At 58.8% G+C, this 27,967-nt stretch overlaps 1 protein-coding gene across 10 annotated transcripts; it reads left to right on the forward strand.

Annotated features, from left to right (window-relative positions):
* The first annotated feature begins 397 nt into the window (after positions 1-397).
* Positions 398-27,942, forward strand: SNAPC4 (small nuclear RNA activating complex polypeptide 4). 10 transcript variants are annotated; one of them, XR_012424094.1, is made up of 24 exons: positions 398-456; positions 2,161-2,303; positions 3,539-3,585; positions 4,793-4,960; positions 5,139-5,264; positions 5,683-5,761; positions 6,229-6,310; positions 8,282-8,386; positions 8,464-8,536; positions 8,948-9,112; positions 14,090-14,237; positions 14,893-14,999; positions 15,147-15,241; positions 18,874-18,968; positions 19,674-19,753; positions 20,145-20,627; positions 21,482-21,559; positions 21,780-21,986; positions 22,448-22,518; positions 22,964-23,074; positions 23,756-23,783; positions 24,306-26,002; positions 27,035-27,173; positions 27,714-27,942. XR_012424094.1 is itself a non-coding variant. In XM_005580425.4 (24 exons), the coding sequence occupies exons 2-23, from the start codon at positions 2,174-2,176 to the stop codon at positions 27,164-27,166; spliced, it is 4,350 nt and encodes a 1,449-aa protein (XP_005580482.3). In that variant the 5' UTR covers positions 398-456; positions 2,161-2,173; the 3' UTR covers positions 27,167-27,173; positions 27,714-27,942. The 10 variants fall into 10 exon arrangements, 4 of the variants coding, with proteins under 4 accessions (XP_005580482.3, XP_005580480.3, XP_073872105.1 ...); XR_012424091.1 differs by having other exon boundaries at positions 2,165-2,303; positions 21,737-21,986; positions 22,964-23,090; XR_012424093.1 differs by having other exon boundaries at positions 2,165-2,303.
* Positions 27,943-27,967: the final 25 nt, after the last annotated feature.

Below are 27,967 nucleotides of genomic sequence, written 5' to 3' on the forward strand. Positions count from 1 at the left end.
CTGGCCTGGGCGGTCCTGAGCACGCAGGGCAGGCTCGGGAAAAGCCCTTCACGTAGACTTTCTCATCCGCTGCTTAACCAAACCCCAGGATGTCCGTTAACAGAGGATGAAACAGGCACAGAGAGGTCCAGCGGTGGCCACCGAAGGTCACAGCCAGTGAGGGCCGGTCTTCCGGGTCGTGACCAGGTGGCCGGGTGCCTGTCCTCGCCTGTCCCCTGCCTTGGGGTCCCGCGTCCACCCGCGTCCCTCCACAGCACGCGGAGGCGGCCCCCAGGGCGGCCACGCGAGGGCAGCATCGAGCCGTTCGCCCCACTAGTCCAGGCAGGGGCAGCGGCCGTCCCGGCGTGCCCCGCGCCTCAGGAGGCGGGACTTCCGGCGCGCGGCGCTCTTGTTCTGCAGCCGCCGGAAGCGTCGAGTCTGCGGTCGCCCGGGCGACGGCTGGGTCCGCGCGAGCAGGTAAGGTCTGTGCATAACAGGTAAGGCGCAGGTGGCGCTGGCATCTCCTGGGCTCTCCCCGCGGAGGGGGCGCTGTCCCGAGGAGCAGACATCCGAGGCCCGGGACGGGGGCGGGGCAGCGTCCAGAGTCGGGGAAACTGAGGCCCGGCGTGGCCCCGTCCGGCTGAGCCTGGGCGCGCGAGGATTCCGGGCCTGGGAGCCCCTCGGCTGGGAGCGGGCTGCGGCCCCCGCGGGCTCCGAGGAGGTGTCGGCGGGGCGGTCCCGGCTGCAGGGCGCCCGCGTGCGTCTCGGGGACTGCGCCGTCGATTCTGCGGTGGCCGAGCCTCGGAGGGGGTTTCCCCAGGTCCCGCAGTTAGCAGGAGGCGGAACTGGGCCTGGGCCGGGTCTGTCTCCCAAGCCGGTGCCTAAACGCCCATCGCCCTGGCGCTTCCTGGGGTTCCCTGGGCCAAGCCGAGTCTGAGTGGCGTCCCCGCAGCTGGGGCGGGAGGGACCGCCTGCTGCGTTCCGTTTTGGTGGGCAGCCCTCATGACCAGCCCTTGGGAGAGGAGTGCGGGGAGAGGTTCAGCCCCTGATGTCGGTGGCTCAGCACGTGTGACTTTGACCTCCTTCCTGCCGATCATTGCTCTCCTGAGCAACTCGGGGAGGGGAGGCAGCAGCCGCCTCTTGCGTGAGGCTTCCAGGGGAAAGCGTCTCCGCCGGCCCGGAGGCTCTGAACCGGCCTGCGGTCGCTGCCAGCTCTGCTTCTGGCCGGCTGTTAGCTGAGTTTACAGGTTCACAAGCATTTCGGGCCTAAACAAGGGGCTTTGGGAAGGAGTGAGGGGACCTGGGCTGCTGATGTGGCTAACGGTGCTGGCGGGTGGATGCTTTGGTTTTGTTCCAGTTGGGCAGCGCCCCAGTCAGTGTCCAGCAGGGAGAGCCACGCCAAGGACAGGGGAGGGCGTTTCCCTTTGTTGTTGGGTGTTTTGGGCTCCCGGGTCTGTGCTAGTGATTCCTTTAGACTTTCTCTGCTGATGCTTCATTCTCCTACTCTCTTTCTCTAGCGTCCTTCCTTCAGACTTCCTAGACCACAGTTCCTAAGGAAAAAGCTTGACAGACATTTGTTCGGTCTCAGGCACTGCCACATTCCAGGGGCTGTTATGGATGCACAGAGAACAGCCAGCCTTGCCTTTGGGTTGCCTTTGAGAGCTTCCTTCCATGGGGGAAGTGCCTGTCACCTGGGCAGTCTCAGTGTGTGTCTCTGAATTTTTCTCAGATGCCTTCTGTGGTCTGGCTCTGTGCCATGGGAGAGCAGGATGGCCAAAGCGGGTCACGGGCTGTGCCCTTGCCCTGTAGTGACTTTGCCTCTGCACCCCACAGTTTCTATATTGGGTGCCCAGTTTCCGCGTGGCTTGGTGTGGGAGCCGAGACAGGACAGTGGGGCCTGCCCTGTTCGTCCACTCCCTGCCTGTGCTGGTTGCAGCCTCAGAGCAGGCGGGAGACGTTCTTGGGGCTTAGGCTCCTGGCAGAGCACATAGCAGGAGTTCGTGGGGTCTGAGGTTGCCACTCCAGGGCTCCCTGATTCTGGGCCTGGTCTGTTAATCTTTCTCTGGGGAGCCCAGTGCCCGCTGCCGAGCAGACTCTGCCATCCCCTGTGGGCAGGTGTGTGAAGGAGAATGGGATCCCAGCACAGTCTTGGTTTCTAACATCTTGGGGTGTGTTTTGGAGGCAGGCAGAAGTCATGGATGTAGATGCTGAAAGAGAGAAGATAACACAGGAGATCAAGGAGCTGGAAAGGATTTTAGATCCCAGCTCCGCGGGCACCCACATGGAGGTCTCAGAATCAAGTCTCGAGTCAGATTCTGAAGCAGGTGAGCCCCTTGCACCTGGCCTCCTGGGGTCCTGGTGAGAACAGCTGGTCTGCTCCCTGGGTTCCTCTCAGGCACATTAGGGTGTGATGGTAGCTAGGTGTGGTCTCTCGGGCCTGTAACCCCAGGGACTCCGGAGGCTCAGGCGAGAGTATTGTTCGATCTCAGGAGTTCATGTCCAGCCTGGGCAATGCAGCAAGACCCTGCCTCTAAAAATAATAATAACAGTAATAAAACGATGGCTGGTACAGACCAAGCCCAATTTTTTGCCAACACTGGTGTTTGCCTGTACTCCAGCCAGAGAGCTTCTGACAGTTCCATGTTTGCTAGCCCCTGAGCCAGCTGGCTGTGTGTGTACCCTGGGCTCTAGACCTCCCAGGGTCTGGCCCTGGCCTCCTTGGGCCTGTGCAGGGCTTCTGGAGTGGACCATCCTGAGAGGAGAGGGCGAGCCTGGAGCTCACCCGATGGCAGCCTGGACAGTCCATGCCTGATGGTCACCACAGCTCACACCCCCAGCATCTCTGCTCCTCACACGCACCCCTCCCAGTGTGCTCCCCACCCCAATGTGGTCCCCACCCCATGTGCTCCCCTCCCCAAGTGCTCCCCTCCCCATGTGCTCCCTACCACACGTGCTCCCCACTCCATGTGCTCCACGCCCCATAGGCTCCCCACCCCACAGCCTCCCCTCCCCACGTACTCCCCTCCCCACGTGCTCCCCTCCATGCTGCCTTTATCTTCTGAGCCTACCCCAACCCCACCAGCTGCTCCCTGACAGGATACCCCCCAGCCTTGTTTCCCACCTCTCCCAGACCTAGGGCCTGCCTCTGAGGCAGCCTGCTATCTTTCTCTGTGGTCAGGGCCTCTACGTCCGTGCCTTCCATCTGACTGGCGGAGCTCCCGAAGGACAGGTCCATTTTCTGCTAGGCTTTCTCCGTCTGTCTCTCCACTGCGAGATAGCCTGTGCCGTCCAGTGAACCCTGTGTAGCTTTGTCCTGTGTGCCTGGAGGGCCCCAGTGTGTGGCCAGAGTCTTCTCTATCTAGCTGACCCGGCCTTGGTCCATTGCCCACCCTGCTGTCAGAGAGGGAAGGTCCGATCATTGCAAGCCTCAGCCTGAGGCGCTCTCACCGCTTCACAGCCCCAGGCCCTCTCTCCTCTGCCCAAGAAGCAGTGGTGAGCTGCGCCCGCACGCCAACCCAGATGCTGGTCACCAACACCGTGTTGCTTGTGTTTCTGACAGAGTCACTGCCTTCTGAGGACTTGGACCCTGCCGATCCCCTGATCTCGGTAACTGCTGGCCTGATCTGGCTGTGCCACTGGGTCAGGCCTACCAGCACCTTCCAAAGTGGCCTGGGAGGGGGTGTGGTTTGAACCCATATTGGTTTTTCTGCATTATGAAAATGATGCGCGTTTGTTATTAAAAAAAAAATCAGAAAGCATTTGTCATTGAAATTGTCCCTAGAAATAACCACTGTTAACAGCTTGGTGATCACACCCCTTAACTTCTTTCTGAGCTCATGGCTGTATGCCTCCGTCTCCTGCATGGCATCTGTCACTCATGGAAATCTGTGAGTTGTGCACCTGGGTCCTGCCCCTCACAGCTCAACGCTCTGTGCCTCAGATTCCTGTGGGGCAGCAGGGACGTTTCCAGCACAAGTCAGCTAACACGAGCAGCTATACAAAAATTAGCTGGTGCAGTGGCACGTGGCTGTGGACCCAGCTAGTTGGGTGGCTGAGGCGGGAGGGTCACTTGAGCCCAGGAGGTCGAGGCTTCAGTGAGCTGTGATTGCACCACTGCCCTCCAGCCTGGGTGACGGAGTGAGACCCTCTCTCAAAAAAAAAAAATACACGAGCACCTAAAGAGCACGTGGCAGCCGCTCTGTGAGGCCAGTCATTGTTTTGTTAGCTGCCTTTTGTTTACGTTGGAAAACATTGGCGATTTGCTTCCTTTTTCCATGGAGTTAGTAGGTACTGAGTCGCCTCATGTTAGCGTGGCTGTGTGGTCTGCCTTCTGTGGGTGAGCACCCTGCCGTAGCCCATGGGCACCTCCCCGGGTCCCGACGGGCGTTTTCACCGCGTCCACTTCCTGGCTCTGCGGAGACTTTCCTCCCACACACGCCTGCTCCCCGTGCTTCGCTGGTGATTCACACCACAGGGGCTCAGGGCAGAGTGCAGGGTTCACGAGGACGCCTGTGGTCCTGGAAAGCTCCTGCCTCGCAGCAGCCCCAGCCCTGGCGCATTCCAGGCAGGAGGCTCCGCCTGCCGTGGATTAGGAAAGGCGCACACGGGCCACCTCGAGAGCAACAGGCTCCGCTCCCAAACTCTTAGACGGCCGCCTGCTGCCCACCAGGGTCACTTCCTGCTGCCACACTGGGTGTTGCTATGCCGGAGCTGCCTCGGTGTCCCAGAGGCCCAGCGATGGGCGACTGGCTCTCGAGGACAGGGCAACATCCATGTCTCATCCCCTCACATGCCATTTCTTGCCCATAACCAGGAAGAAGAAAGGTGGGGTGAAGCCAGCAATGATGAGGACGACCCCAAGGATAAAACCCTCCCTGAAGACCCGGAGACCTGCCTGCAGCTGAACATGGTCTACCAGGAGGTCATCCAAGAGAAGCTGGCTGAGGCCAACCTGCTGCTGGCCCAGAACCGGGAGCAGCAGGTGGGACGGGCCTCGGCTCCCGGTGCCCACGCCTCCCCACCCCCAGAGCCCCCCACAGCTGGACCTCCCAGGTCCAGGGCTCCCCAGCTTCCTGCCTCTCCTCTGCCCTGGGTCCCCTCCACAGGGAGAGTCGCTGCTGCTGGTCCACAGAGGGGTCCCTGCCTTGTGTCTGTCACAGGAGGAGCTCATGAGGGATCTGGCTGGGTCCAAAGGCACCAAGGTGAAGGATGGCAGGAGCCTGCCCCCAAGCACATACATGGGACACTTCATGAAGCCGTATTTCAAGGACAAGGTCACGGGTGTGGTGAGTGGCCCAGGCCCTGCTCTTGTCGGCAAGGCTCTGTGCACTGTGGGAAGGGCCCTTGTCCCCAAGTCCTGCTGCGGGAAGTCGTGAATTCCCATGAGTTCAAGATAACATTGGCCACCCTCCTTCAAACTGCCTCCTCCGTGGTGGGCAGGCTGCCCTCTGCTCTGCGCTGGGCTGCCCGGACTGCCCTGTGAAGCGATGAGCAAGCCCTCATGGAAGTGCCAGTGTTGACTGTGCGAGGCCTGACCGCAGCAGGCCTCATGGATTGGCCGGTAGGGTTGCACCCGCCAGCCTCACAGTACGGGAAGGCAGGAGGCAGGGGGCTCAAGTCCTTTTGTGGGCTCTGGATGGATGTGCCGGGCCTGCAGGGAGCACACGTGGTCTGTGCCTGTGGTGATGCTGTGCACCCTGACAGGGGCCCCCTGCCAACGAGGACACACGAGAGAAGGCTGCCCAGGGGATCAAGGCTTTCGAGGAGCTCCTCGTGACCAAATGTAAGAGCCCCAGCCGGCCATGCGGCACCGCTGAACTCAGGGGACCCCTCCCCCTGGCCCTGCTTTCCCCAGTTTCTTAAGTTCTCAGACCTTTCTCTGTTGTGACCTCATGGCTCCTTCAGGCCTTGACCACTGGGACTGGCTCCTTGACCCCTGCCTTTCCACATTGAGGAGGTCCTTTCCAGAACGCCAGTCATGCGGGACGGGCCAGGCCACACCCTACCCTCTTACTCAGTCTCCCTGCCTTGTCTTGGGCCGTAAAGCCCTGGCAGCTCTGCCCGTGAGCTGGTGCCAAGCCTCGGGTGGAGCTATGTCGGCTGGGTGGAGGGGTCTCACCTGTGGGCCCGGTGTGCTGCTTACTCGCTGTGGGGCCCCCATCACTGCCTGGGGAGAGTGTACACCGACCACGGGAGTGGGCCGTGGAGAGGATCCAGACCCTCAGTGATGGCACTGTGGCTTCTCCTCAGGGAAAAACTGGGAAAAGGCCTTGCTCCGAAAGTCGGTGGTGAGTGACCGCCTGCAGCGATTGCTTCAGCCCAAGTTACTGAAGTAAGTCTAAAAACGAAGGTCAAAAATGGCCTTCAGGCTGGGTGCAGGATTCATGCCTGGAATCCTAGCACTTTGGGAGGCCAAGGCAGGAGGATCTCTTGAGCCCAGGAGTTCAAGCCCAGCCTGGGCAACATGATGAGACCCCATCTCTTCAAAAAGTAAAAAAAGTTAGCCGGGTGTGGTGGTGCACGCCTGTGGTCCCAGCTACTCGGGAGGCTGAGGTGGGAGGATCGACTGAGCCCAGGAGGTCAAGGCTGCAGTGAGCTGTGATTGTACCACTGCGTTCCAGCCTGGGCAACAGAGCCAGACCCTGTCTCAAAAACAAACAACCTTTCCCAGCCAACAGGAAAAGTCAAGGCTGGCTGATGTGGGCTTGGCAGAGGTTCAGCTTAGCTGCGGGCCTGTTCTCTGCAGCAGGTCCTGCCAACCCACGGAGAGCTGCTGATGCCTGGACTTGATGCCCTTTCCCCCTGAAGGGGGCTTCCTCGTGGCCAGGCGGCTAAGCACAGGATCAGTCCACACAGCCACATTGAGGGGCGTGGCTCGGGGCGCGGGGTGGTCACCACGGCCATGATGAGGGGCGTGGCTCAGGGCACGGGGTGGTCCACACGGCCATGATGAGGGGTGTGGCTCGGGGTGCGGGGTGGTCACCACGGCCATGATGAGGGGCGTGGCTCGGGGCATGGGGTGGTCCACACGGCCATGATGAGGGGCGTGGCTCGGGGCGCGGGGTGGTCACCACGGCCATGATGGGGGGCGTGGCTCGGGGCGCGGGGTGGTCCACACGGCCATGATGAGGGGCGTGGCTCGGGGCGCGGGGTGGTCACCACGGCCATGATGAGGGGCGTGGCTCGGGGCATGGGGTGGTCCACACGGCCATGATGAGGGGCGTGGCTCGGGGCGCGGGGTGGTCACCACGGCCATGATGGGGGGCGTGGCTCGGGGCGCGGGGTGGTCACCACGGCCATGATGGGGGGCGTGGCTCGGGGCGCGGGGTGGTCACCACGGCCATGATGGGGGGCGTGGCTCGGGGCGCGGGGCGCTCCACACGGTCATGATAAGGGGTGTGGCTCGGGCAGCTTCTCTTCTCTGGGTCTGTCTTTCCCCGTGCCTGAAACCTGGTGTTTGCTGATGGGGTGATATCATGTGACCAAAGCAAGGCACAGCATGGCCTTACTGTCCACACGCGATAGAAGGCGCTGCTGTCCTGATAACTTTGATCAAAGACAGAGCTGCTCCCAGAGCCCAGAGACCCAGCAGCACCTTGTTGGCCACTCCGTCAGCAGCACAGCGGGTCCCCACCTGTCTTCTGTGCGGCCACCATGAGCTCTCAAGGCAGAGGGGGTGTCTTTAGGATACAAGCTGCCAGGACATCTCTGGGCACTGAGAGGCTTTTGGCCAGGCCAGGGGTCCTGGGGCCCGCCTGCCAGCCGTGGCCTGATGTGTATGGTCAGGGTTTGCAGTGACGACGGGTGGGTCTCTCCTCAGGCTTGGGGAGAGCTGGGTTTTCCTCCCTGGCCTGCTCGGGGGAGTGGTTCTTTACTGTGACTTCACAGCCTCTGGCCTCCTCACTGGGCACCAGTCAGGACATCTGCCCATGGCTGTGTCTCTGTGCCAGGCACAGGCTGGGAGCTGGGGCACTGAGGCTCCGGAGGGCTGTGTCGAGGCTCTGAGACATGGGGGCCAGCAGGCAGGCACAGGCTGGGAGCTGGGGCACTGAGGTTCTGGAGGGCTGTGTCGAGGCTCTGAGACATGGGGGCCAGCAGGCACTGCAGCCCTTCCCACCCCAGTGGCAGCCTGGAGGTGGGTGCTACAGCATCTTTCATGGGTGAGGAGGCTGAGGCAGGGAGGGTGAGGGAGGCTCGGAATCTCTGCTGAGCTCACACTCTTTGCTCTATACTGCGCAGAGAACCCGTCCCCCACCAGCAGCCCTTCTGCCTGCAGCCCTTCTGCCTCTGCTCTGCTTTGCAGGCTTGACTACTTGCACCAGAAGCAGAGCAAAGTCTCCAATGAGATGGAGAAGCAGGCCCTGGAGAAGCAGGCCAGGGAAGCCGAGAAGGAGATCCAGGACATCAAGTGAGGAGGCCTCCCGGGAGGGCCCAGGGGAGCCCACAGGCCAGGCGTGGCGCCAATACCCTCATCCCTTCCTCCAGCCAGCTTCCGGAAGAGGCCTTGCTGGGAAACAGGCTGGACAGCCACGACTGGGAGAAGATTTCCAATATTAACGTAAGTTGGGGGCAGGTCTGAGCCCCAAGCAGCTCGCAGCGCAGCTCCCTGTAGCCCGGGTGCGGTTGGAATTGGGTGGTAAGGCCACACCCTCCCTGGCACAGGTTCCGCTGTGACCCCTGCCCACCCGGGTCAGGCACATGTCCGGCAGTTGGTAGTGGTGAGTGGCCTCAGGGCTTTCCTGCTGGTGCCTGGCCCCCTTTCTGAGACAGTCTGGAAGGCTCCTGGCGCTGCATTTGGAGCCAAGTCTACGTATTTGGCCGTGTCAGGCCTAGTGAGTTGGACGAAGATTCTGCTTACTTGCAGCCATGGAAGCCTCCAGCTGCCACAGAGCAACAGCTCAGCCTGGAGCTGCATCTAGGGTGCCCTGGGGTCAGTGGCCTGCAAGGCTGAGTGTCTCTGTCCGTGCAGTTTGAAGGCAGCCGCAGCGCAGAGGAGATCCGGAAGTTCTGGCAGAACTCGGAGCACCCCAGCATCAACAAGCAGGAGTGGAGCGGGGAGGAGGTGGAACAGCTGCAGGCGATCGCGGCTGCACACGGCCACTTGGAGTGGCAGAAGATTGCAGAGGAGCTGGGGGTAAGGACCTGGCCTGGACCCCAGGGGCCAGGAGACCTGAGGGCCTGTGGGCCCTATAGCGGGAGGTGGCTGGACAGGTGCGGGGTCCTCAGTCCTCACTCGCCACCAGGTTTCTGTGTGTTGCCACCTCCAGGCTGTGGCCTTGGGGAAGGAGCCTGCCCAGCCCTCTCTGCCACTAGGCCGTTGCCGCAGCTCCCCTGGGCCTTCCTAGTCCTCCAGGTCTCCCCATACAGCGGTGCATGCCCAGCGTACTGGAGTCTGTCTCCTTCCTTATTTCCCGTCTTCGTCTGTCTCCATCAGCCTGGGGAGTTTATTCTGTTGATGGTTCTAAGGGATGCTTTTTCCTAGTGTGAGTTCTTGCCGCTTTTCTGGTTTCCCGAGTGAGGGCTCAGTTCTTCACTGACTTGGGTCTCTTGTCTTGATAACAAGGCTTGTTAGGCCACACTTCTGGGAGCAGCTTGGTGTGAACTCTTCTTTTCGTAGATTTCCAGGGTAGCTCTAGTTTCCATTTTTATTGCCTCTTTGGACCTAGGTTTATCTAGGAATGTATGTTTCCATTTTTAAATAGTTGGGTTCCTGGGAGTTCTTGTGGTGGTTCTTTATCTGAATTTGATTGGAACATGAACTAGGGGCATGATGTGTAAAATCTCCATCTTTCAAATATGTTACTTTTTTTATGGCAGAGCACCTGATTATAGTAAACCAAGCTAAACTTGCCAAAACTGTTTTTAAGAAAAAGGAGTCTTCTCTGTAAGTAGGGCCTAATCTATATCAGCTATTAAATTGAGTTTGCCTTTAAAGATGTTTAATTCTGCCGGACGCAGTGGCTCACCCCTGTAATCCCAGCACCTTGAGAGGCCGAGGCCGGTGGATCACCTGAGGTCTGGAATTCGAGACCAGTCTGACCAACATGAAGAAACCCCGTCTCTACTAAAAATACAAAATTAGCTGGGTGTGGTGGTGCATGCCTGTAGTCCCAGCTACTTGGGAGACTGAGGCAGGAGAATCGTTTGAACCCAGGAGGGGGAGGTTGCAGTGAACTGACATAACGCCACTGCGCTCCAGCCTGGCGACAGAGTGAGACTCCATCTCAAAAAAAAAAAATGTTTAATTCTGAAAAGTTATGTTGATGTCACTTGACTATGTCCTGACATCATAATATTAAAAATCAGTTTTTCGGCCGGGCGCGGTGACTCACGCCTATAATCCCAGCACTTTGGGAGGCCGAAGCAGGCGGACCACGAGGGCAGGAGATTGAGACCATCCCGGCTAACACAGTGAAACCGCATCTCTACTAAAAATATAAAAAATTAGCCAGGTATGATGGCAGGCGCCTATAGTCCCAGCTACTCAGGAGGCTGAGGCAGGAGAATGGCGTGAACCTGGGAGGTGGAGCTTGCAGTGAGCCGAGATCGCACCGCTGCACTCCAGCCTGGGCGACAGGGCGAGACTTGTCTCATGAATAAATAAATAAGTATATATATAATTGTCAGGTTTTCTTTTATATATATTTTACTGCTACATAGTTTGGTACACACAACTTTTTTTTAATCGGGGTCTATTTTATTTTTTTTTATATTAAGTTCAGGGGTGCACGTGCAGGAAGTGAGGTTCGTTTCGTAGGTGAATGTGTGCCATGGTGGTTTGCTGCACAGAGCAGCCCATCACCCAGGGGTTCAGCCCAGCATGCATTAGCTCATTAGCTCTTTTTCTTTCATGCTCGCTTTTTTTTTTTTTTTTTTGAGATGGAGTCTGTCTCTGTTGCCCAGGCTGGAGTCAGTGACGCGATCTCAGCTCACTGCAACCTCTGCCTCCCGGGTTCAAGCGATTCTCCCGCCTCAGCCTCCCGAGTAACTGGGACTACAGGCACGCACCACCATACCTGACTGATTTTTGTATTTTTAGTAGAGATGGGATTTCACTGTATTGGCCAAGCTGGTCTCGAACTCCTGACCTCGTGATCCACCCGCCTAGGCCTCCCAAAATGTGGGATTACAGGCATGAACCAATGAATGCCTGGCCGCATTAGCTCTTTTCCATGATGCTCTTCTCCGCCCCTACCCCCCACCCCCCACTCTCCACACACATAACTTTATGTAATTAATAGAGACCTAGGCCGGGCGCCGTGGCTCAAGCCTGTAATCCCAGCACTTTGGGAGGCCGAGACGGGCGGATCACGAGGTCAGGAGTTCGAGACCATCCTGGCTAACACGGTGAAACCCCGTCTCTACTAAAAAATACAAAAAACTAGCCGGGCGAGGTGGTGGGCGCCTGTAGTCCCGGCTACTTGGGAGGCTGAGGCAGGAGAATGGCGTAAAAACCCGGGAGGCGGAGCTTGCAGTGAGCTGAGATCCGGCCACTGCACTCCACCCTGGGCGACATAGCGAGACTCTGTCTCAAAAAAAAAAAAAAAAAAACTAGAGACCTGGTCTTACCATGTTGCCCAGGCTGGTCTCAAACTCCTGGCCTCAAACACTCCTTCTGCCTCATCCCAAAGTGTTAGGATCACAGGTGTGAGCCACTGTGCCCAGCCCACATAACTTTATGATGACTGTTTTTCGTTGGTTTTTTTTTTGAGACAGAGTCCAGCTCTGTCACCCAGGCTGGACTGCAGTGCCACGATCTTGGCTTCCTGCATACTCTTCCTCCCGGTTCAAGCAGTTCTCCTGCCTCAGCCTCCTGAGTAGCTGGGATTACAGGCGCCTGCCACCATACTCAGCTAATTTTTGTATTTTTAATAGAAACGGGTTTTCACCGTGTTGGCCAGGGGTCTCAAACTCCTGACCTCTAGTGATCTGCCCGCCATGGCCTCCCAAAGTGCTGGATTACAGGCGTCAGCCACTGCACCTGGCCGTGATGACTGTATTTACTTTGCAAATTATGTTTTTTTAAAAAATCATTATCTCTCTATTTCCCTTATTCTTTTTGAGCTTAAATTCCATCTTCCTGGTAGAAACGTTGCCACTCTTGCTTTTTTTTTTTTTTTTTACATTTTTTGTCCATCCCTGTGTTTTCTTTCTTTCTTTTTTTTTTTTTTTTTTTTTTTGAGACGGAGTCTGGCTCTGTCACCCAGGCTGGAGTGCAGTGGCGCGATCTCGGCTCACTGCAAGCTCTGCCTCCCGGGTTCACGCCATTCTCCTGCCTCAGCCTCTCGAGTAGCTGGGACTACAGGCACCCGCCACCACGCCCAGCTAATTTTTTGTATTTTTAGTGGAGACGGGGTTTCATCGTGTTAGCCAGGATGCCTGACCTCGTGATCTGCCCGTCTCGGCCTCCCAAAGTGCTGGGATTACAGGCGTGAGCCACCGCGCCCGGCCCATCCCTGTATTTTCAGCCTTTTAATGCATCGTCATTTCCAGGTGTTTTTATGAAAGCAGCGTGCCGCTGGGTTTCGCGTCCCCCACCGCCTGAGCAGCCTCTGGCTTTGTTGGGAGGTTGGGTGTTCCTGGTGCTCTCCCTGGCTCTGGTGTGTTGAGTCCATTTTACTTTGTGGCCTCTTTTCCTTCCACTCTGTCTTGCTGGTTTGCTGAAACCGTAAGTCCAGTTTTTCTCCTTGTGATTTTTGGGAATTCTGTCTTCCATCCATTAATGGCTTTTTCTCCTTGGAACACATAGTCAGACATGCTTCTCCGTTAATATCAGAAAGCGCAACGCCGGCACTTTCCCCCACCAGATTCTTTCTCCTTCCCGGGAAGTGTTTTTAGTCACTGTCAAAGCCAGGCTAAGGCCTCAGCAGCCTCCCTCCAGCTCACTCCAGCCTCCTTCCAGCCTCACTCCAGCTCCCTTTGAGAGCTGCTGCTCTCAGCTCTCCCAGCAGGGCCCAGCTCTGAATCCCGCCCCACCCCCAGTCCTTTGCCTTCCCAGATCCTTCGGCAGGCTTGGGATAGGTGTGAGAAGGGTCTCTCTTTCCATTGGTTGGGAAGCGCCAGCTTGAGTATAGGAGGACGGGTGAGGCCTCGAGTGTGTTGATGCTCCCAGAAGCGCTCCCGTGTGGGCGTGGGGACGAGGTTCACACATGTTGACTAGGATTGCCCTACAGCTCGTACACCCCGGGGTGGTGGTTTTGTTTGTGGTGAATGAGTCTCAGATTGACCTGTGCTGTAGCGAGCTGGGAAGGACTTGGTGGGGAAGAAAGCCTTGGAAGCAAAACTCATAGTTCGGCAGCACCACGTCCAGCCCTGCGCACCCTCTGCCACCCAGCAGCTCACTTTCAGAGAACAGGGTTCAGGTAACACAAACCTCACAGCTCAGCGACACCGTGCCTAGCCCTGCGCGCCCTCTGCCACCCGCAGCTCACTTTCAGAGAACAGGGTTCAGGTAACACTCATCAGCTCTTGGAAAACCCCTTCCCATAAGGAGATGCATGAGGAAAAGATCTGGGCAGGTGGTCCACCGTGTGGACTGAGGGTGGGTTTGCTGAGCTGAGCCACGCAGGGAAGCTGGGAGAGTCATTTTGAGGCACTCCCTTCTGAGGGCGTCTCCTGAGACATGGACACCACACCAAGGGCTGTCCTGTACCTCCTCTACCCCACACCCCTCAGCTGCGAGATACCCTAGAGCTCGAGAAGGGAGAGAAGGTGCTAGCAGCTGCATTTAAAGAACATGCCACACACAGAGCTCTGCATCTCCCAGCCCTTGCCAAGCTGGGAGTTTCTGTTGAGTGAGTTGCAATGTGGTTTTGGAGTCGTATCAGTTACCTACTGTGAATTTTTTAAAAATATTTTCTTAAGTGAAGGTTTGATTCCTCTCTCACCTGGTCCTTCTTGGTCCTGTTTAGTGAGTGTAGTGTCTTCTTACCGTTACCGTGGGGTGCTCTCCATCAGCCCACAGGAGTCTGGGAGGAGGAGAGCTGGAGTCTGCAGAAGGGTCACTCCAGTGGCTCACGGGCCCATCTGTGCCCTGGGGCACTCTCAGAGCCAGATCTGGACATCCTGCCGCGCAGTAACACTCATTTGCTTTTGTTTGGGACTTGGGAAGACCAGCCGCAGCGCCTTCCAGTGCCTGCAGAAATTCCAGCAGCGGAACAAAGCTCTGAAACGCAAGGAGTGGACGGAGGAGGAGGACCGCATGCTCACGCAGCTGGTGCAGGAGATGCGCGTTGGCAGCCACATCCCCTACCGCAGAAGTGAGGCCCGTCCGCCCCGACGGCTCTTAGTCTGTCACAGGGCCCCGCATCAGGACACTGGAGGCTTGCAGGGAAAATTCACAGAGGCAACAAGACAGGCGAGGGCTTAGACAGTCCTGGCTATTCCACAGTTCGCTTCTTGGTGACTAAAGTGACTCCTTTTTTTAATTTTTATTTTTTGAGATGGAGTTTTGCTCTCATTGCCCAGGATGGAGTACAATGCCATGATCTTGGCTCACCGCAACTTCCGCCTCCCGGGTTCAAGCGATTCTCGTGCCTCAGCCTCCCAAGTAGCTGGGATTACAGGCATGCACTGCCATGCCTAGCTAATTTTGTATTTTTAGTAGAGACGGAGTTTCTCCATGTTGGTCAGGCTGGTCTCGAACTCCTGACCTTAGGTGATCTGCTGGCCTCTGCCTCCCAAAGTGCTGGGATTACAGGCATGACGCCACTGCGCCTGGCCAAAGTAACTCTTTTCTGTGTGACCCATCTGGAGGGTGGGTGTCTCGGCCCCACGGAACCCCCTTGTCCTTAGCTGTCTACCGAACAGAGGGTGGGTGTCTCAGCCCCACAGGACCCCTGTGTCCCTAGCTGTCTACTGTATGGAGGGTGTGTGTCTCGGCCTCACAGGACCTCCCTGTCCCTCTGCCTCCAGTTGTCTACTATATGGAAGGGAGAGACTCCATGCAGCTGATTTACCGATGGACCAAGAGCTTGGATCCCGGCCTGAAGAAGGGGAACTGGGCCCCGGAGGAAGACGCTGTAAGTGTGCGGGCCCTAGGAGAGCTGGGCTCTGGGAGGGTAACGCGGCTGTGCTCAGCGGTGGTCCCTTCTCTGACTGGGTTCGGGGTGGGGAGGCTGTGGCCGTTCCTGCAGAGGCTTCACTTGTCTGCCTGTCCCTTCCTGCAGAAGTTGCTTCAAGCCGTTGCCAAATACGGGGAGCAGGATTGGTTTAAAATCCGGGAAGAGGTGCCAGGTAGGAGCGATGCCCAGTGCCGAGATCGGTGAGTCGCACAGCGCTGGGTGAGGGAGGGGCTGGTGTGGGTCAGTGGCGAGGTTCACTCTCGTGTAGGCTGTGGGCAGGCTGGGCGACGGCGGCCAGAAGTGATTTGCTGTCACAGGAGCAGGGCGCGGCCTGTGGGTGCTTGGTGTGCCATGGTTGGCCCAGATAAGCTATTTTTTCCAACCCTGACTTCTTTATTGCTTATTTGCCCAGAGCAAGGCACAAGCTCCACTTGAGACAACTCCCTGGGCAGCTTTTCCTGACCCTTGTTGTCTGAGTTCTCTCAGACTGCAGATGGTCAGGCCCCCGGCAGGCAGCTGCAGCTCCCTCCTTTTCCTGCTTGTGGTCCTTTCAAAAGCAGCTTCATTGAGATAATTCACACACCATGCAGTGCGTTCATTTAAAGTGTATAGTTCAGAAGCTGGGTGCAGTGGCTCACGCCTGTAATCCCAGTACTTTGGGAGGCCAAGGCAGGTGGATCACTTGAGGCCAGGTCAACATGGCAAAACCCCGTCTCTACTCAAAATACAAACATTAAGTGGGCGTGGTAGCGGGCACCTGTAATCCCAGCTACTTGGGAGACTGAGGCAGGAGAATCACTTGAGCCTGGGAGGCGGATGTTGAAGTAAGCTGAGATTGCGCCACAGCACTCCAGCCTGGGTGACAGAGCAAGACTCTGTCTCAAGGAAATACAAATTAATTAATTAAAATGAAGTGTAGAAGGCCGGGTTCAGGGGCTCACGCCTGTAATCCCAACACTTTGGGAGGCCGAGGCCAGCGGATCACCTGAGGTCAGGAGTTTGAGACCAGCCTGACCAACAAGGAGAAACCCCGTTTCCACTAAAAATACAAAATTAGCCGGGCGTGGTGGCGCATGCCAGTAATCCCAGCTCCTCGAGAGGCGGAGGCAGGAGAATCTCTTGAAACTGGGAGGCGGAGGTTGTAGTGAGCCGAGATCACGCCATTGCACTCCAGCCTGGGCGACAAGAGTGAAATTCCATCTCAAAACAAAATGAACTGTAGAGGTCAGTGATTTTTGGTATTTAGTATTCATTGAGCTGTGCAGCCATCATCACGATCAATTGTAAAACATTTCATCACCCCAAAAAGAAAGCCGTTCAACAACGAAAACAACCCAATCTAAACGCGGGCAAAGAACTTGAGTGGCCGTCTCTCCAAAGAAATGCACAGATGGCCAGTGAGCATGTGCAGTGACGCCCGGCGTCATGAGTCATTAGGGAAGTGCAAGTCAAAACCACACACACGTTGGGATGGCTGTTAATTTTTTTTTAAAAAGTCACTGTGTTGGCAAGGATGTCGAGAAATTGAAACCTTTGCGCATTGTAGAATGGTCCAGCCTCTGTGGAAAGCATGGCAGTTCCTCAGAGAGTTAAACATAGAATTACACCCCCAAGACTGATAAACATAAAACCCAAAATAATTGAAAGTAGGAACTCAGATACAACAATGTCCACAGCAGCAGCGTTCACAACCGTAAAAGGCCGGACACAGCCCAAGTGTTCATCAGCAGATGAGTGGAAAACAACATTTGCATACAAGGGAATATCATTCAGCCTTAAAAAGGGGTTGGCAGGGCTCGGTGCCTCACGCCTATAATCCCAGCACTTTGGGAGGCCAAGGCGGACAGATCACGAGGTCAGGAGTTCAAGACCAGCGCGGCCAATATGGTAAAACCCTGTCTCTGCTAAAAATACAAAAACTAGCCACGCATGGTGGTGGGCACCTATAATCCCAGCTACTCAGGAGGCTGAGGCAGGAGAATTGCTTGAACCTGGGAGGCAGAGCATGCAGTGAGCCGAGATCACGCCACACTGCACTCCAGCCTGAGCTACAGAGTGAGACTCCGTCTCAGAAAAAAAAAGGAGTGGGATTCTCATATAAATAACCACATTTCTGTAAATTCTGGTACAATGTGGACGAACCCTGAAAGCATTCTGAACATTCGCTTGCACTTTTTTACATAGATATCTGTTCATTTTACCCAGCTGTATCCTGTGAGGGAAATTGCTGGGGCAGTGGTAACGCTGTTTTTAACCTTTTGAGGAATGACCAGACTGTTTTCCAAGGGGCTGAACCATTCCGTATTCCCACTAGCAACCTATGAAGGTTCTGGTTTTTCCACACTGTCACCAGCACTTGTGATCTGTGATTCTAGCCATCCTAGCAGGCGTGAAGTGGCGTCTCGTGGTTTTGACGCGCGCTTCCCTGTGGCCGATGTTAGCGGGCGTGAAGTGGCGTCTCGTGGTTTTGACGTGCGCTTCCCTGTGGCTGATGTTAGCGGGCGTGAAGTGGCATCTCATGGTTTTGATGTGCGCTTCCCTGTGAGTGATGTTAGTGGGTGTGAAGTGGCGTCTCGTGGTTTTGACGTGCACTTCCCTGTGGCCAATGTTAGCGGGTGTGAAGTGGCATCTCGTGGTTTTGACGTGCGCTTCCCTGTGGCTGATGTTAGCGGGTGTGAAGTGGCATCTCGTGGTTTTGACGTGCGCTTCCCTGTGGCCAATGTTAGCGGGTGTGAAGTGGCGTCTCGTGGTTTTGACGTGCGCTTCCCTGTGGCCGATGTTAGCGGGCGTGAAGTGGCGTCTCGTGGTTTTGACGTGAACTTCCCTGTGGGTGATGTTAGTGGGCGTGAAGTGGTGTCTCATGGTTTTGACGTGCGCTTCCCTGTGAGTGATGTTAGTGGGTGTGAAGTGGTGTCTTGTGGTTTTGACGTGCGCTTCCCTGTGGCCAATGTTAGCGGGTGTGAAGTGGCGTCTCGTGGTTTTGACGTGCGCTTCCCTGTGCCTGATGTTAGCGAGTGTGAAGTGGCATCTCGTGGTTTTGACGTGCGCTTCCCTGTGGCTGATGTTAGCGGGTGTGAAGTGGCATCTCGTGGTTTTGACGTGCGCTTCCTTGTGGCCGATGTGGACGCTCTTTTCATGTGGTTGGTGACTGTTCATAGAAATAGATTTTTAGAGAAGTGTCTCTTTAAGTCCTTTGCCCATTTTTAACGTTACTTGTCTTGGTATTACTGACTTGTAAGAGTTCTTTGTATGGGCCGGGCGCGGTGGCTCAAGCCTGTAATCCCAGCACTTTGGGAGGCCGAGACGGGCGGATCATGAGGTCAGGAGATCGAGACCATCCTGGCTAACACGGTGAAACCCTGTCTCTACTAAAAAATACAAAAAACTAGCCGGGCGAAGTGGCGGGCGCCTGTAGTCCCAGCTGCTTGGGAGGCTGAGGCAGGAGAATGGCGTGTACCCGGGAGGCGGAGCTTGCAGTGAGCTGAGATCCGGCCACTGCACTCCAGCCTGGGCGACAGAGCATGACTCCGTCTCAAAAAAAAAAAAGAGTTCTTTGTATGTTTCAGATACAAGTCCTTTACCGGACACGTGATTTGCAAACGTTCTCTCCCAGCCTGTACGCGGTCTGCCTGCTTTTTTGATGGTGTCCTTTGAGACACAAAAGCTTTACTTTTGATGAAGTCTACTTTCTCTATCGTTTTCTTTTGTTGATTGCACCTTTAGTGTCGTATCCAAGAAACCACTTTAGTGTCGTATCCAAGAAGAAACTTGGGGCAGCGGTGGGTAGCATCTTAGCATCTAAAATGTTCTTTGCTTTTCATGTGACTTTCAGGTATCTCAGGAGATTACATTTCAGCTTGAAAAAGGGACGGTGGAATTTGAAAGAAGAGGAACAGTTAATTGAATTAATAGGAAAATATGGTGTTGGTAAGTTGTTGATAGTTTGTTCTAGTTTCTTTTTTTTTGTTGTTTTTTGTTTCTTGGAAAAGAGATCAAGATAAAGACAGAGCAAGCTCTGTCATCCAGGCTGGGGTGTGGTGGCGCGACTGTAGCCCACTGCAGCCTCAAACTTTTGGGCTCAAGCCATCCTCCCGCCTCAGCCTCCGAAGTAGCTGGAACTGCAGGTGTGTGCCACCACACCCAGTGAGCTGTGTTTTATAGCTAAGTCTTTGCTTATATTTGCAATGTCTCCTTAGAGTAAATCCTAGCTGTGGTATTGCCATGTTCAAGGACACACCAGATAGCACAGCTCTGCCCTGTGAGAGCAGCACCCGTGCTTCTCCCGCTGTCCCGCACTGTGTGAAGAGTGTGAATCGTGGGAGATGGCTGGTGTGGAAGCCTTTGGGGGAGCAGATATGTGAGGGCTGTGTGTGCTTAGGGACGATTCTCCTTCTCAGTTACACGTTTGGCAGAACTTTCCTAAGGGGCTGAGCATCCAGCGAGAATCAGATGCTGCCAAATTGTCAGTGCCCAACGTGCCCGACATGCTTGACCCCTGGTTCTTGCCCAGCGTGAGGGTGCACCGGAGGCCCCACTCTGATGGGGCCCACAGCAAGTCTCCTGGGGAACAGCCAGCCTGTCTTGGGGAAGAATCTTTGGATGAAGCCATTTCATGGGGTTTGGCTTTTGTAGGTCACTGGGCAAAAATAGCTTCTGAACTGCCCCATCGGTCCGGCTCCCAGTGTCTGAGCAAGTGGAAGATCATGATGGGGGTGAGCCATTCGCTCTTTCCTTGTCTGAAACCAGATTGCAGCCTGGTCGACGGGGGTCCAGCAGGCAGGAGGAGGGAAGGGAGGTGGCGGGCAGGGAGACAGGAGCGGGCGGGGGGGCAGGAGGATGGGAGGGGGGCAGGAGGGGGGCAGGAGGAGGGGAGGGGTCGGGGGACAAGTGGAGGGCGGGGGCAGTGGGGGGGGCAGGTGGAGGGAAGGGGGGCGTTCGGTTTCTGGCCTTGGCATTTCTTCTGGGTGGCCAAGGGCAGAGGGAGACCTTGCCTCGGCAGTGGCTGCCCTTGACCCCAGAGGTACCAAAGGGCTGGCCTGCTTGCTGCCGTCATGGGTGATCTGGGGTCGCCAAGGCCTCTAATTAGCCCTTTCCTCCCCTCAGAAGAAGCAGGGTCTCCGGAGGCAGCGGCGGAGGGCCCGTCACAGCATCCGGTGGAGCTCCAGCAGCAGCAGCAGCAGCAGTGGCAGTGGTGGCAGCGGAAGGGGCAGCAGCAGCAGCAGTGAGGAGGAGGAGCCAGAGCCAGAGCAGGCACAGGCTGGGGAGGGTGACAGAGCCCTGCTGTCCCCACAGTATGTGGTCCCGGACATGGATCTGTGGGTTCCTGCCAGGCAGAGCACCAGCCAGCCATGGAGAGGAGGGGCAGGGGCCTGGCTGGGAGGCCACGCTGCCTCCCTCAGCCCTCCCAAGGGATCCAGTGCCAGCCAAGGTGGCAGCAAGGAAGCTTCCGCCACAGCCGTGGCTCCTGGAGAGGAGACGAGTGCAGTGCAGGCCCCTGCTACGGCCCACAGCCCTGTCCCGAGAGCTGCCCAGGCCTCCCACTCGGCAGACACTCACCCGGTGGGCCCAGAGAAGCAGGCCCTCGAGGTAGGCCCCGGCCCCGGTGCGCCATGGGAATGCACTTTCGTCACTGCTCACCAGGGCTGACGCTCAGGGATGGTGCAGCAGCAGGGTCCCCAGGGTTCGTGCGCATCAGAACGCGCTGCTTCTGGCTGAGCTCTGGAGAGCTGCGCGTGGTGGGGACTGTTGGGGAAGCCTCCATTTTTCCCAGTTCGTTGATTGTTTCAGGGATATGGCTGAATGGGCACTTGGACCTGGAGGCATCTCTGAAACGTTTCACCCCCAAGTCAGGGTTGGGGGGCGGAGGCGGCAGCGGGAGGAGCCCCTCCTCCCTCCCCGTGAGCCTGTGCACCTGGAGGCCTCCCTGGGAAGGGCCTGTCCACCCACTTAGGACCAGCCTGGCTCGTGGTGCATCTGCCCATCTTGGTTGGTCTTCAGCATGTCAGGCCCTAGGTGCGGGCCCATCTCTGGCCGTGCCTGTGGGAGCAGTCAGAGTTGAACAGGCTCGTCTGTCCTGGGAGTTATTGGCGGGGACAGTGGACCCTGAAGATACTGGCAGAGCCAAGTGCATGGCACTCACTGCCGCACAGCCAGCATCTCCCTAGGCCAGGGCGTCACCTGGAAGGGCTGCTGCTGTCAGGCTGAGGAACTGACTGGGGGGCGTGGGACCCTGTTAGTGTCCCAGGAGCCAGGCCCTGTGGGGACGCCCTGCCTGGGGACCCCACACTTCCCATGGTGGACGTTCCCATGAGGCAGAGCAGCTGTGCACAGGCACGCTTTGGAGCCTGCGTGAAGAGGCGGTTGCGTGGGGGCGGTGAGGGGGAGGCCCCCATGTGCGCCACACACCCCACGTGCTCCGCCTCAGGCCAGTTTCTCATCAGGGAGGGAGGCTGACAGTGCCTGTGGAGACCGTGCTGAGGGTGCTCAGGGCCAACACGGCTGCTCGGAGCCGCACACAGGTGAGGCTGCCGCAGACACCTGCACCCACGCCACCCCGCACCCCGCCCTGGTCTGAGTGATTCCTCTCCCCGCCAATCATGCCCTGACGGGGTGGAGGACAGCACTGGCCACCGGGCAGGGTCCACTCCAGGGGCTGAGCCTGGCCAGGGGCCCCAGGTGCCGCCTTCTCTTTACAGAAAGAGCAGCTGAGACAACCACCCCTGCCCACCTCGTCCCCAGGGGTCAGCTCCGGTGACAGCGTGGCCCGGTCCCATGTGCAGTGGCTACGGCACAGAGCCACCCAGAGTGGGCAGCGGCGCTGGAGACACGCTCTGCACCGGAGGCTCCTGAACCGCAGGCTGCTGCTGGCTGTGACCCCTTGGGTGGGGGACGTTGTCCTGCCCTGCACACAGGTGCCCCAGAGACCCGCCGCAGTGCAGACTCAAGGTATGGCCTGGGGCTCCTCTGGGAGCCTTCTGGGGGCCGGGGTGAGGGTGACGAGTACGTCCAGCCTAGCAGACGGTGGTCACTTGGGGAAGTGGCCTCAGCAGGGGAGTCTTTTTGGGGTGGGCCCCACCTCTTGTCAGCTTCCCATCCCTGAAGGTTTTCAGAACACCCAGTCAGAGCCAGCCCTCCCTCCCTGCCCCACCACTCTTCCTGGGCCAAGCACGTGGCAGCTGGACTAACACTGTTTTGTGTGGTGACAGGGCTCAGAGGGCCCACCCTTGTCCAGCCGTGGCTGTGGGGTGCTGGTTCCAAGGCTTCCCTCCCACGCTGGCCTGGCTCCCAGTCTTGAGGGTTCCCAGAGCCTTCTCGAAAGGCCCGTGGGAGCTGGAGCTGCTGTCTACCTGTCCCCCTGTGCCCGTGGGCGCTGGGGCTGCTTTCCACTTCTCCCCCTGTGCCCGCAGCGGATGGCCTCAGGGAGCAGCTGCAGCAGGCCCGCCTGGCCAGCACCCCTGTGTTCACCCTGTTTACCCAGGTAAGCTACCTGCGCAGAGCTTCGTTTTCCTTGGCCTTGTAAAAAGTTCTTGGTGAAGTTTTGAAATCTGCAGTAGATTCATTCCTTAAAGTCTAATTATCTAAAGTTTTCTAGCCTTGAAAATGCACTTTCCATGCCTTACACTGTTAGCAAGTGAATGTGGAAGGGGTGCCAGCTACAGCGCGCACTGTCCTCGACTAAACGGTGTCTGGGGAAGGGGGTGCCCGGGGCCCCAGTATGAGTGGAAGATGCCAGGGAAGGAGAGCAGGCCTGGGGCTCATGGGAGGCCCTCCTGGATGTCCACAGCCTCACTGCCTCCCCCGCGTCTGCATCAGACGGGAGGCTGGCACAGTCTCAGGGCTGCCCCGGGCTCTGCCTAGGCCTCTGGAGCTTCTGAGCTGCTACCGAAAGCAGCTGCGGTGAGGCCGCCTCCCGTGTCTCTCAGCTGTTCCAGATCGATACTGCCGGCTGCCTGGAGGTCGTCCGAGAGAGGAAGGCCCTGCCGCCCAGGCTGCCCCAGGCTGGTGCTCGGGACCCACCAGGGCATCTTCTGCAGGTAGCAGACGCTCGGGGTGAGAAGTGAGGGTGACCCCTGCCCGCCCCACCCGCTCCGCCGTAACCCCTTGGGGAGGCATCTGTACTTCCCACCTGAGGGGACGCAGCCCTGAGAGGCTGGGGGAGGTCAGGCAGGTGCGGGTCGGGGCTGACATTGGGGCCCACGTGCCTGTGTTACCCCATTGCCCTGCCGGGTGGTCATGAACATGGGCGGTCTGCTGGGGGTGCCTGGTTCTTGCCTTTCTGCTCCAGAAACCAAACTCACACAAGTTCAGCAAGGCCTCACCCCAAGCCCCGTCACCTGGGGGTGCGGTGACAAAGCAGTGTCACTCACTGGAGGAGCAGGGACAGCAGTGGGGTACCCCTGGGCCTCCAGCTCCCAGCCCCCTGCCTCTCCTTGTGGACCCCACCCTGTCCCCAACCCCCCGGAAGAGCTCTCAAAGGCGCCCTTGGGAGGAGCTGCACTGAGGGGGTGCACGAGGCCAGGCCTTTGCCTGCTGTGCCACACGCTTGGCTGCTTCTGTGGCCCCGGAGTTCCTGCAGAGGCGTGTGGGAGGCCAGCAGCAGCCCTTGGGGCCTCGTCCCCATTTCAGGGAGTGGCAGGGGACAGCCCAAATGCTAGGAGAGGTGGTCCAGGCCCGCGAAGGACATCTGAGCTGCTGACTCTCCTCTCCTTTTCTAGGCGCCCTCAAGTGCTCAGAGCACCCCAGGTAACCCTCTGCTTCTCTGCCCTGGTGGGGAAGAGGCCTCTCCTGGCCCTGGCTTTCACCTGCAGCCCCCAAGCAGCACAGCCTGTGGCCCCTGGTGACAGAGATCCCTCGAGTCCCACCACAGGGATGAGAGTCTGCTTGGGCCAGCTTGGAGCTCCTTGGGCCCCCCTTGCAGCCCTGAGGCTTCCTCAGCATGGGGCCCGGAGGCAGGGGTCATCTCGAGCGAGGGTCCGCCCGTGCCCAACGCCGGCAGCATCGGGCAAGGCCTGGGCTCCCAGCTGGTCTCAGCCAGCATAATTGGCTGGGCTTCCCAGAGTGCCCACTGCCCTGGTTTTGACCAGAGCGTTGGGGTCTGGGGTAGCTCCTGTGACTCAGGAGACCCAGGACATGCCACTTGACCCCTTCTTGGCTCAAGACCCTAGACTCCTCATGGGATCCCTCCTGATGAGGGGATGGCAGCGAGGGGCTGTCCCTGGGCCAGATGCCTGGGGCTCATCAAGTGTGGGTCTTTCCTCCCCACAGGCCACCTCCTCCCAAATGTGCCAGCTCAAGAAGCCTCAAAGAGTGCCAGCCACAAAGGGAGCCGAAGACGGGCGTCCAGCCAGGTGGAGGGCACCCTACCCCAGGCATCCCCACTGGCTCCGACCGGCCCCCGACCCAAGCCCAAGACTGTGTCAGAGCTGCTTCAGGAGAAGCGGCTTCAGGAGGCCCGTGCCAGGGAGGCCGCCCGGGGCCCGGTGGTGCTCCCGTCCCACCTGCTGGTCTCCTCGCCTGTGATCCTCCAGCCCCCTCTACCGCACACCCCACACGGCCGCCCAGCCCTGGGTCCCACTGTCTCAAATGTTCCACTCTCGGGGCCTGGGACCCCCGCAGCAGCGAAGCCTGGCACTTCAGGCTCCTGGCAGGAGGCTGGGCCTTCAGCCAAGGACAAGAGACTCTCCACCATGCAAGCCCTGCCCCTCGCTCCTGCCTTCACAGGGCCCGAGGGCACAGCCCCTGCTGCTTCTGGAGCCCCTGGCCTGGGCCCCAGCCGGGTCTCTGTGAGCTGCCCTGGGAGCGGTCTCGGACAGTCGCAGGCCCCCACTGCATCCCGGAAGCAGAGCCTGCCTGAGGCATCACCCTTTCTCCCTGCAGTCCCCAGTCCCACCCCCCTGCCTATCCAGCCCCTCAGCCTGACGCACGTAGGAGGGCCACGTGTGGCGGCCAGTGTCCCCCTGCCTGTCACCTGGGTGCTCACAGCCCAGGGGCTTCTCCCTGTTCCTGTGCCAGCTGTGGTGGGCCTTTCCAGTCCAGCAGGGACGCCTGGCCCCACAGGGCTGGTGGCCACTCTGCTGCCTCCCCTGACTGAAGCCCAGGGCCCTGGGGCCCCAGCGTTGAGTAGCTCTTGGCAGCCCCCAGCCAATGTGAACTCAGGACCAGAGCCTTCCTGCAGGACAGTCCCCCCAGCCCCTCCCACACACGCCGCCTCCCAAAGTCCTGCAGAAGTGGATGCCAGTGTGGCTGTTGTCCCTGGAGAGGCCCAGGTGGCCAGGGAGATACCTGCACCCAGGACGTCCTCCCAGGCCGACCCCCCTGAAGCAGAACCCCCCTTGCCCAGGAGGCTGCCACCCCCTGGTGGTGTCATTCCAGCAAGTGAGCCAGGGGGGACGCTGGGGTCCCCCTCAGGAACACAAGAGCCCAAGGGAACTCTGGACCCGGAGAAGCCATCCCTGCCCCAGCCTGGGCCTGAGAAGGGGGCCCTGGACCTGGGCCTGCTGTCCCAGGAGGCTGAGGCGGCCACACAGCAGTGGCTGGGGGGCCAGCGTGGGGTGCGGGTACATCTTCTGGGAAGCAGACTGCCCTACCAGCCCCCGGCCCTGTGCAGCCTTCGAGCACTGTCCAGCCTCCTGCTCCACAAGAAGGCCCTGGAGCACAAGGCCGCCTCCCTGGTGGCGGGGGGCGAGGCTGAGCGGCCGGCTGGAGCGCTGCAGGCCTCACTGGGGCTGGTGCGGGGGCAGCTCCGGGACAACCCAGCCTACCTCCTGCTGCGGGCACGGTTCCTGGCGGCCTTCACCCTCCCTGCGCTCCTGGCCACCCTGGCCCCCCATGGTATCCGCACCACCCTCTCAGCAGCCTCCATAGCAGGCTCCGAGAGCGAAGACGAGGACCTCCTGAGCGAGCTGGAACTCGCAGACAGGGACGGGCAGCCGGGCTGCACGGCGGCCACACGCCACATTCAGGTAAGGGACGCGCCCGGCCCCACTTCCCTACGCAGGCGGCGGTCCCCGGGGCACCCTTGCCTGCCTACAGCGGTGGGGTGGGGGCCGGTGGAAGTTGTGGGCAGGAAGGCTGGCTGCTGGGTGTCTCAGGAGGAGGAAGCTGGCTCTTGGCCTGCTCAGTTGCGTGTAGATTCTGCAGAAGTGGCGTCCCTCTGGGGCAGTGTGGAAAAGAGAAGAGAGGCCTCATTCTCGTGCAGGAGCCCCTGGCTGGCCTGGTGCTGCCCAGCCAGGTGGCCTTGTCAGTGAGAAGCTCTGGGACGGACGCTGACCCAGCTCTGAGCAGGGTGGGCCACGGGCACAGTGGAGGGTAGTGGCTGTGTTTGTCCCTGGATTTCTGGGGTCCCAAAAGTCCCTCTCAGCTGTCACCTCTCTCAGTATCCTTGGGAAGAGTTTTCCAAGCTCTGTAGGCAAAACCATGTTCGGAACCCTGAAGGAGAAAGCACATGGATGGGGCCCCCAGAGAGGCCTTCTCACCTGGTGCCAGGGTGCCCACTTGCAGCAGCCGGTGGCTGGCCTCCCTGAGAAACCACCAGAGCAGGCAGCCTCAGCTTGAACCTGTGGGCCTGTCGTAGGGAATGTGGCAGGCCTTCCATCTCTCCCCAGGGTTGTGCTTCACAAGTCACTAGGCTGAAGTGAGGGAGGAAGCAATGCCTGAGAGCGGGCGGAGGACCCCGGCCAGCCAGGGGAAGAGGCCCCCCATGCCACATCCGTGTACAGCCTCCTGCCCTGCTGGGGTGTGATGGCCGCCCCATGGGGGAGCAGGAGGCCTGCCACAGGGATGGCTAGACGGGGTCCGAGCCCCTGAGGGAGGGAGAGCACAGTCATGTGTGGCCCCAGGAGTGCCTGGAGCAGCTCCTGCCCAAGCTGAGGGTGCCCGGTCCCAAGTGGTACACTCGCCCACAGGACCCCTTCTCACTCCCTGTCCCTTCCTCGCCCATCATGGCGCGGGGGATGGGCGTCACTCTGGTCCCCACTGCCTGGATTTTGTTTCAGGGACCCCCAGACTCTGGTAGATGCTCTGCCGCCTCCTGCCTGGATGCTTTTAATGACCTTGATGTTGACGACCTTGATGTGCTCAGAACCCGGCATGCCAGGCACAGCCGGAAGCGGAGGCGGCTGGTGTGAGCAGCAGGTGAGTCCTGAGTGGGGAGGCCGCTGCCCTACGGCCCAGGGGACAGAGTGGTCCAGACAGGGGGTCTTGCCTCTGCTCGGCCTTCAGCGCCCACAGCAGCTGTGCTGGGTTAGGTGGGCAGGTCCTGGGTCATGGAGGCCCTCCAGGGGGAGAAGCATTTAACCCACATCCTTCCTGCTAGCCACCCGTGCCTCGGGCCTTGGCACCACTGCGCCCCTGACCACAGGTTCTTTCCCTACCTTTGTTGGGGTCTGGGCTCCTCCCTGGCCGCTGTGCTCTGGCGGTGCCCGGTTCCCGTGCATTGCTCCGTCGTCTCCCCACCATCACCAACCACAGCCCACCGGGCTGACTTTTCACTGCTGGGGCCCTGGTGCCCAGACAGCAGGTGCCTGGCCCTTGGCACATGTGGGTCAGGTTCACCAAGCAGACCAGGAGTGACTGGCGCTGGGGTGGCCTTGGTTCCTGTCTGTCTGTCCTAGCGCTGCTTGGGGTCTGGCTGGGGTCAAGGGCACCCCACCCTCTGGGTGTCCTGTGTTCCAGGACAAGCACGCCTCCGAAGCCCGTGGCCCTGCTGACGAGAAACAGCCCACACCCAGCCTGCGAGAGAGGCAGCCAGAGGCCAGGTGTCTGCTGGCCACCCACCGACCAGGTCCGCAGTGAACAGAGGCAGGCCTGCCAACTGACCGTGTGGCCCGGGGCACAGCTGTTCCCCAAGTGCACACCTGAACACTTGGAGGAGTAAAGTTCTGTTTTTAATTGTGGAGCCGGACACAGGCTGTTGTGGTTTTATTGTC

Source organism: Macaca fascicularis, chromosome 15 (genome assembly GCF_037993035.2).
Source record: "Macaca fascicularis isolate 582-1 chromosome 15, T2T-MFA8v1.1".
Lineage (NCBI taxonomy): Eukaryota > Metazoa > Chordata > Mammalia > Primates > Cercopithecidae > Macaca > Macaca fascicularis.

Bases quoted from the DNA above. Each gene is read 5' to 3' on its own strand.
- SNAPC4 (XM_005580425.4), top strand. From the start codon at position 2,174: ATGGATGTAGATGCTGAAAGAGAGAAGATAACACAGGAGATCAAGGAG. The intron at 6,311-8,281 runs GTAAGTCTAAAA...TCTGCTTTGCAG, and splicing joins CTTCAGCCCAAGTTACTGAA to GCTTGACTACTTGCACCAGA. The intron at 8,387-8,463 runs GTGAGGAGGCCT...CCCTTCCTCCAG, and splicing joins AAGGAGATCCAGGACATCAA to CCAGCTTCCGGAAGAGGCCT.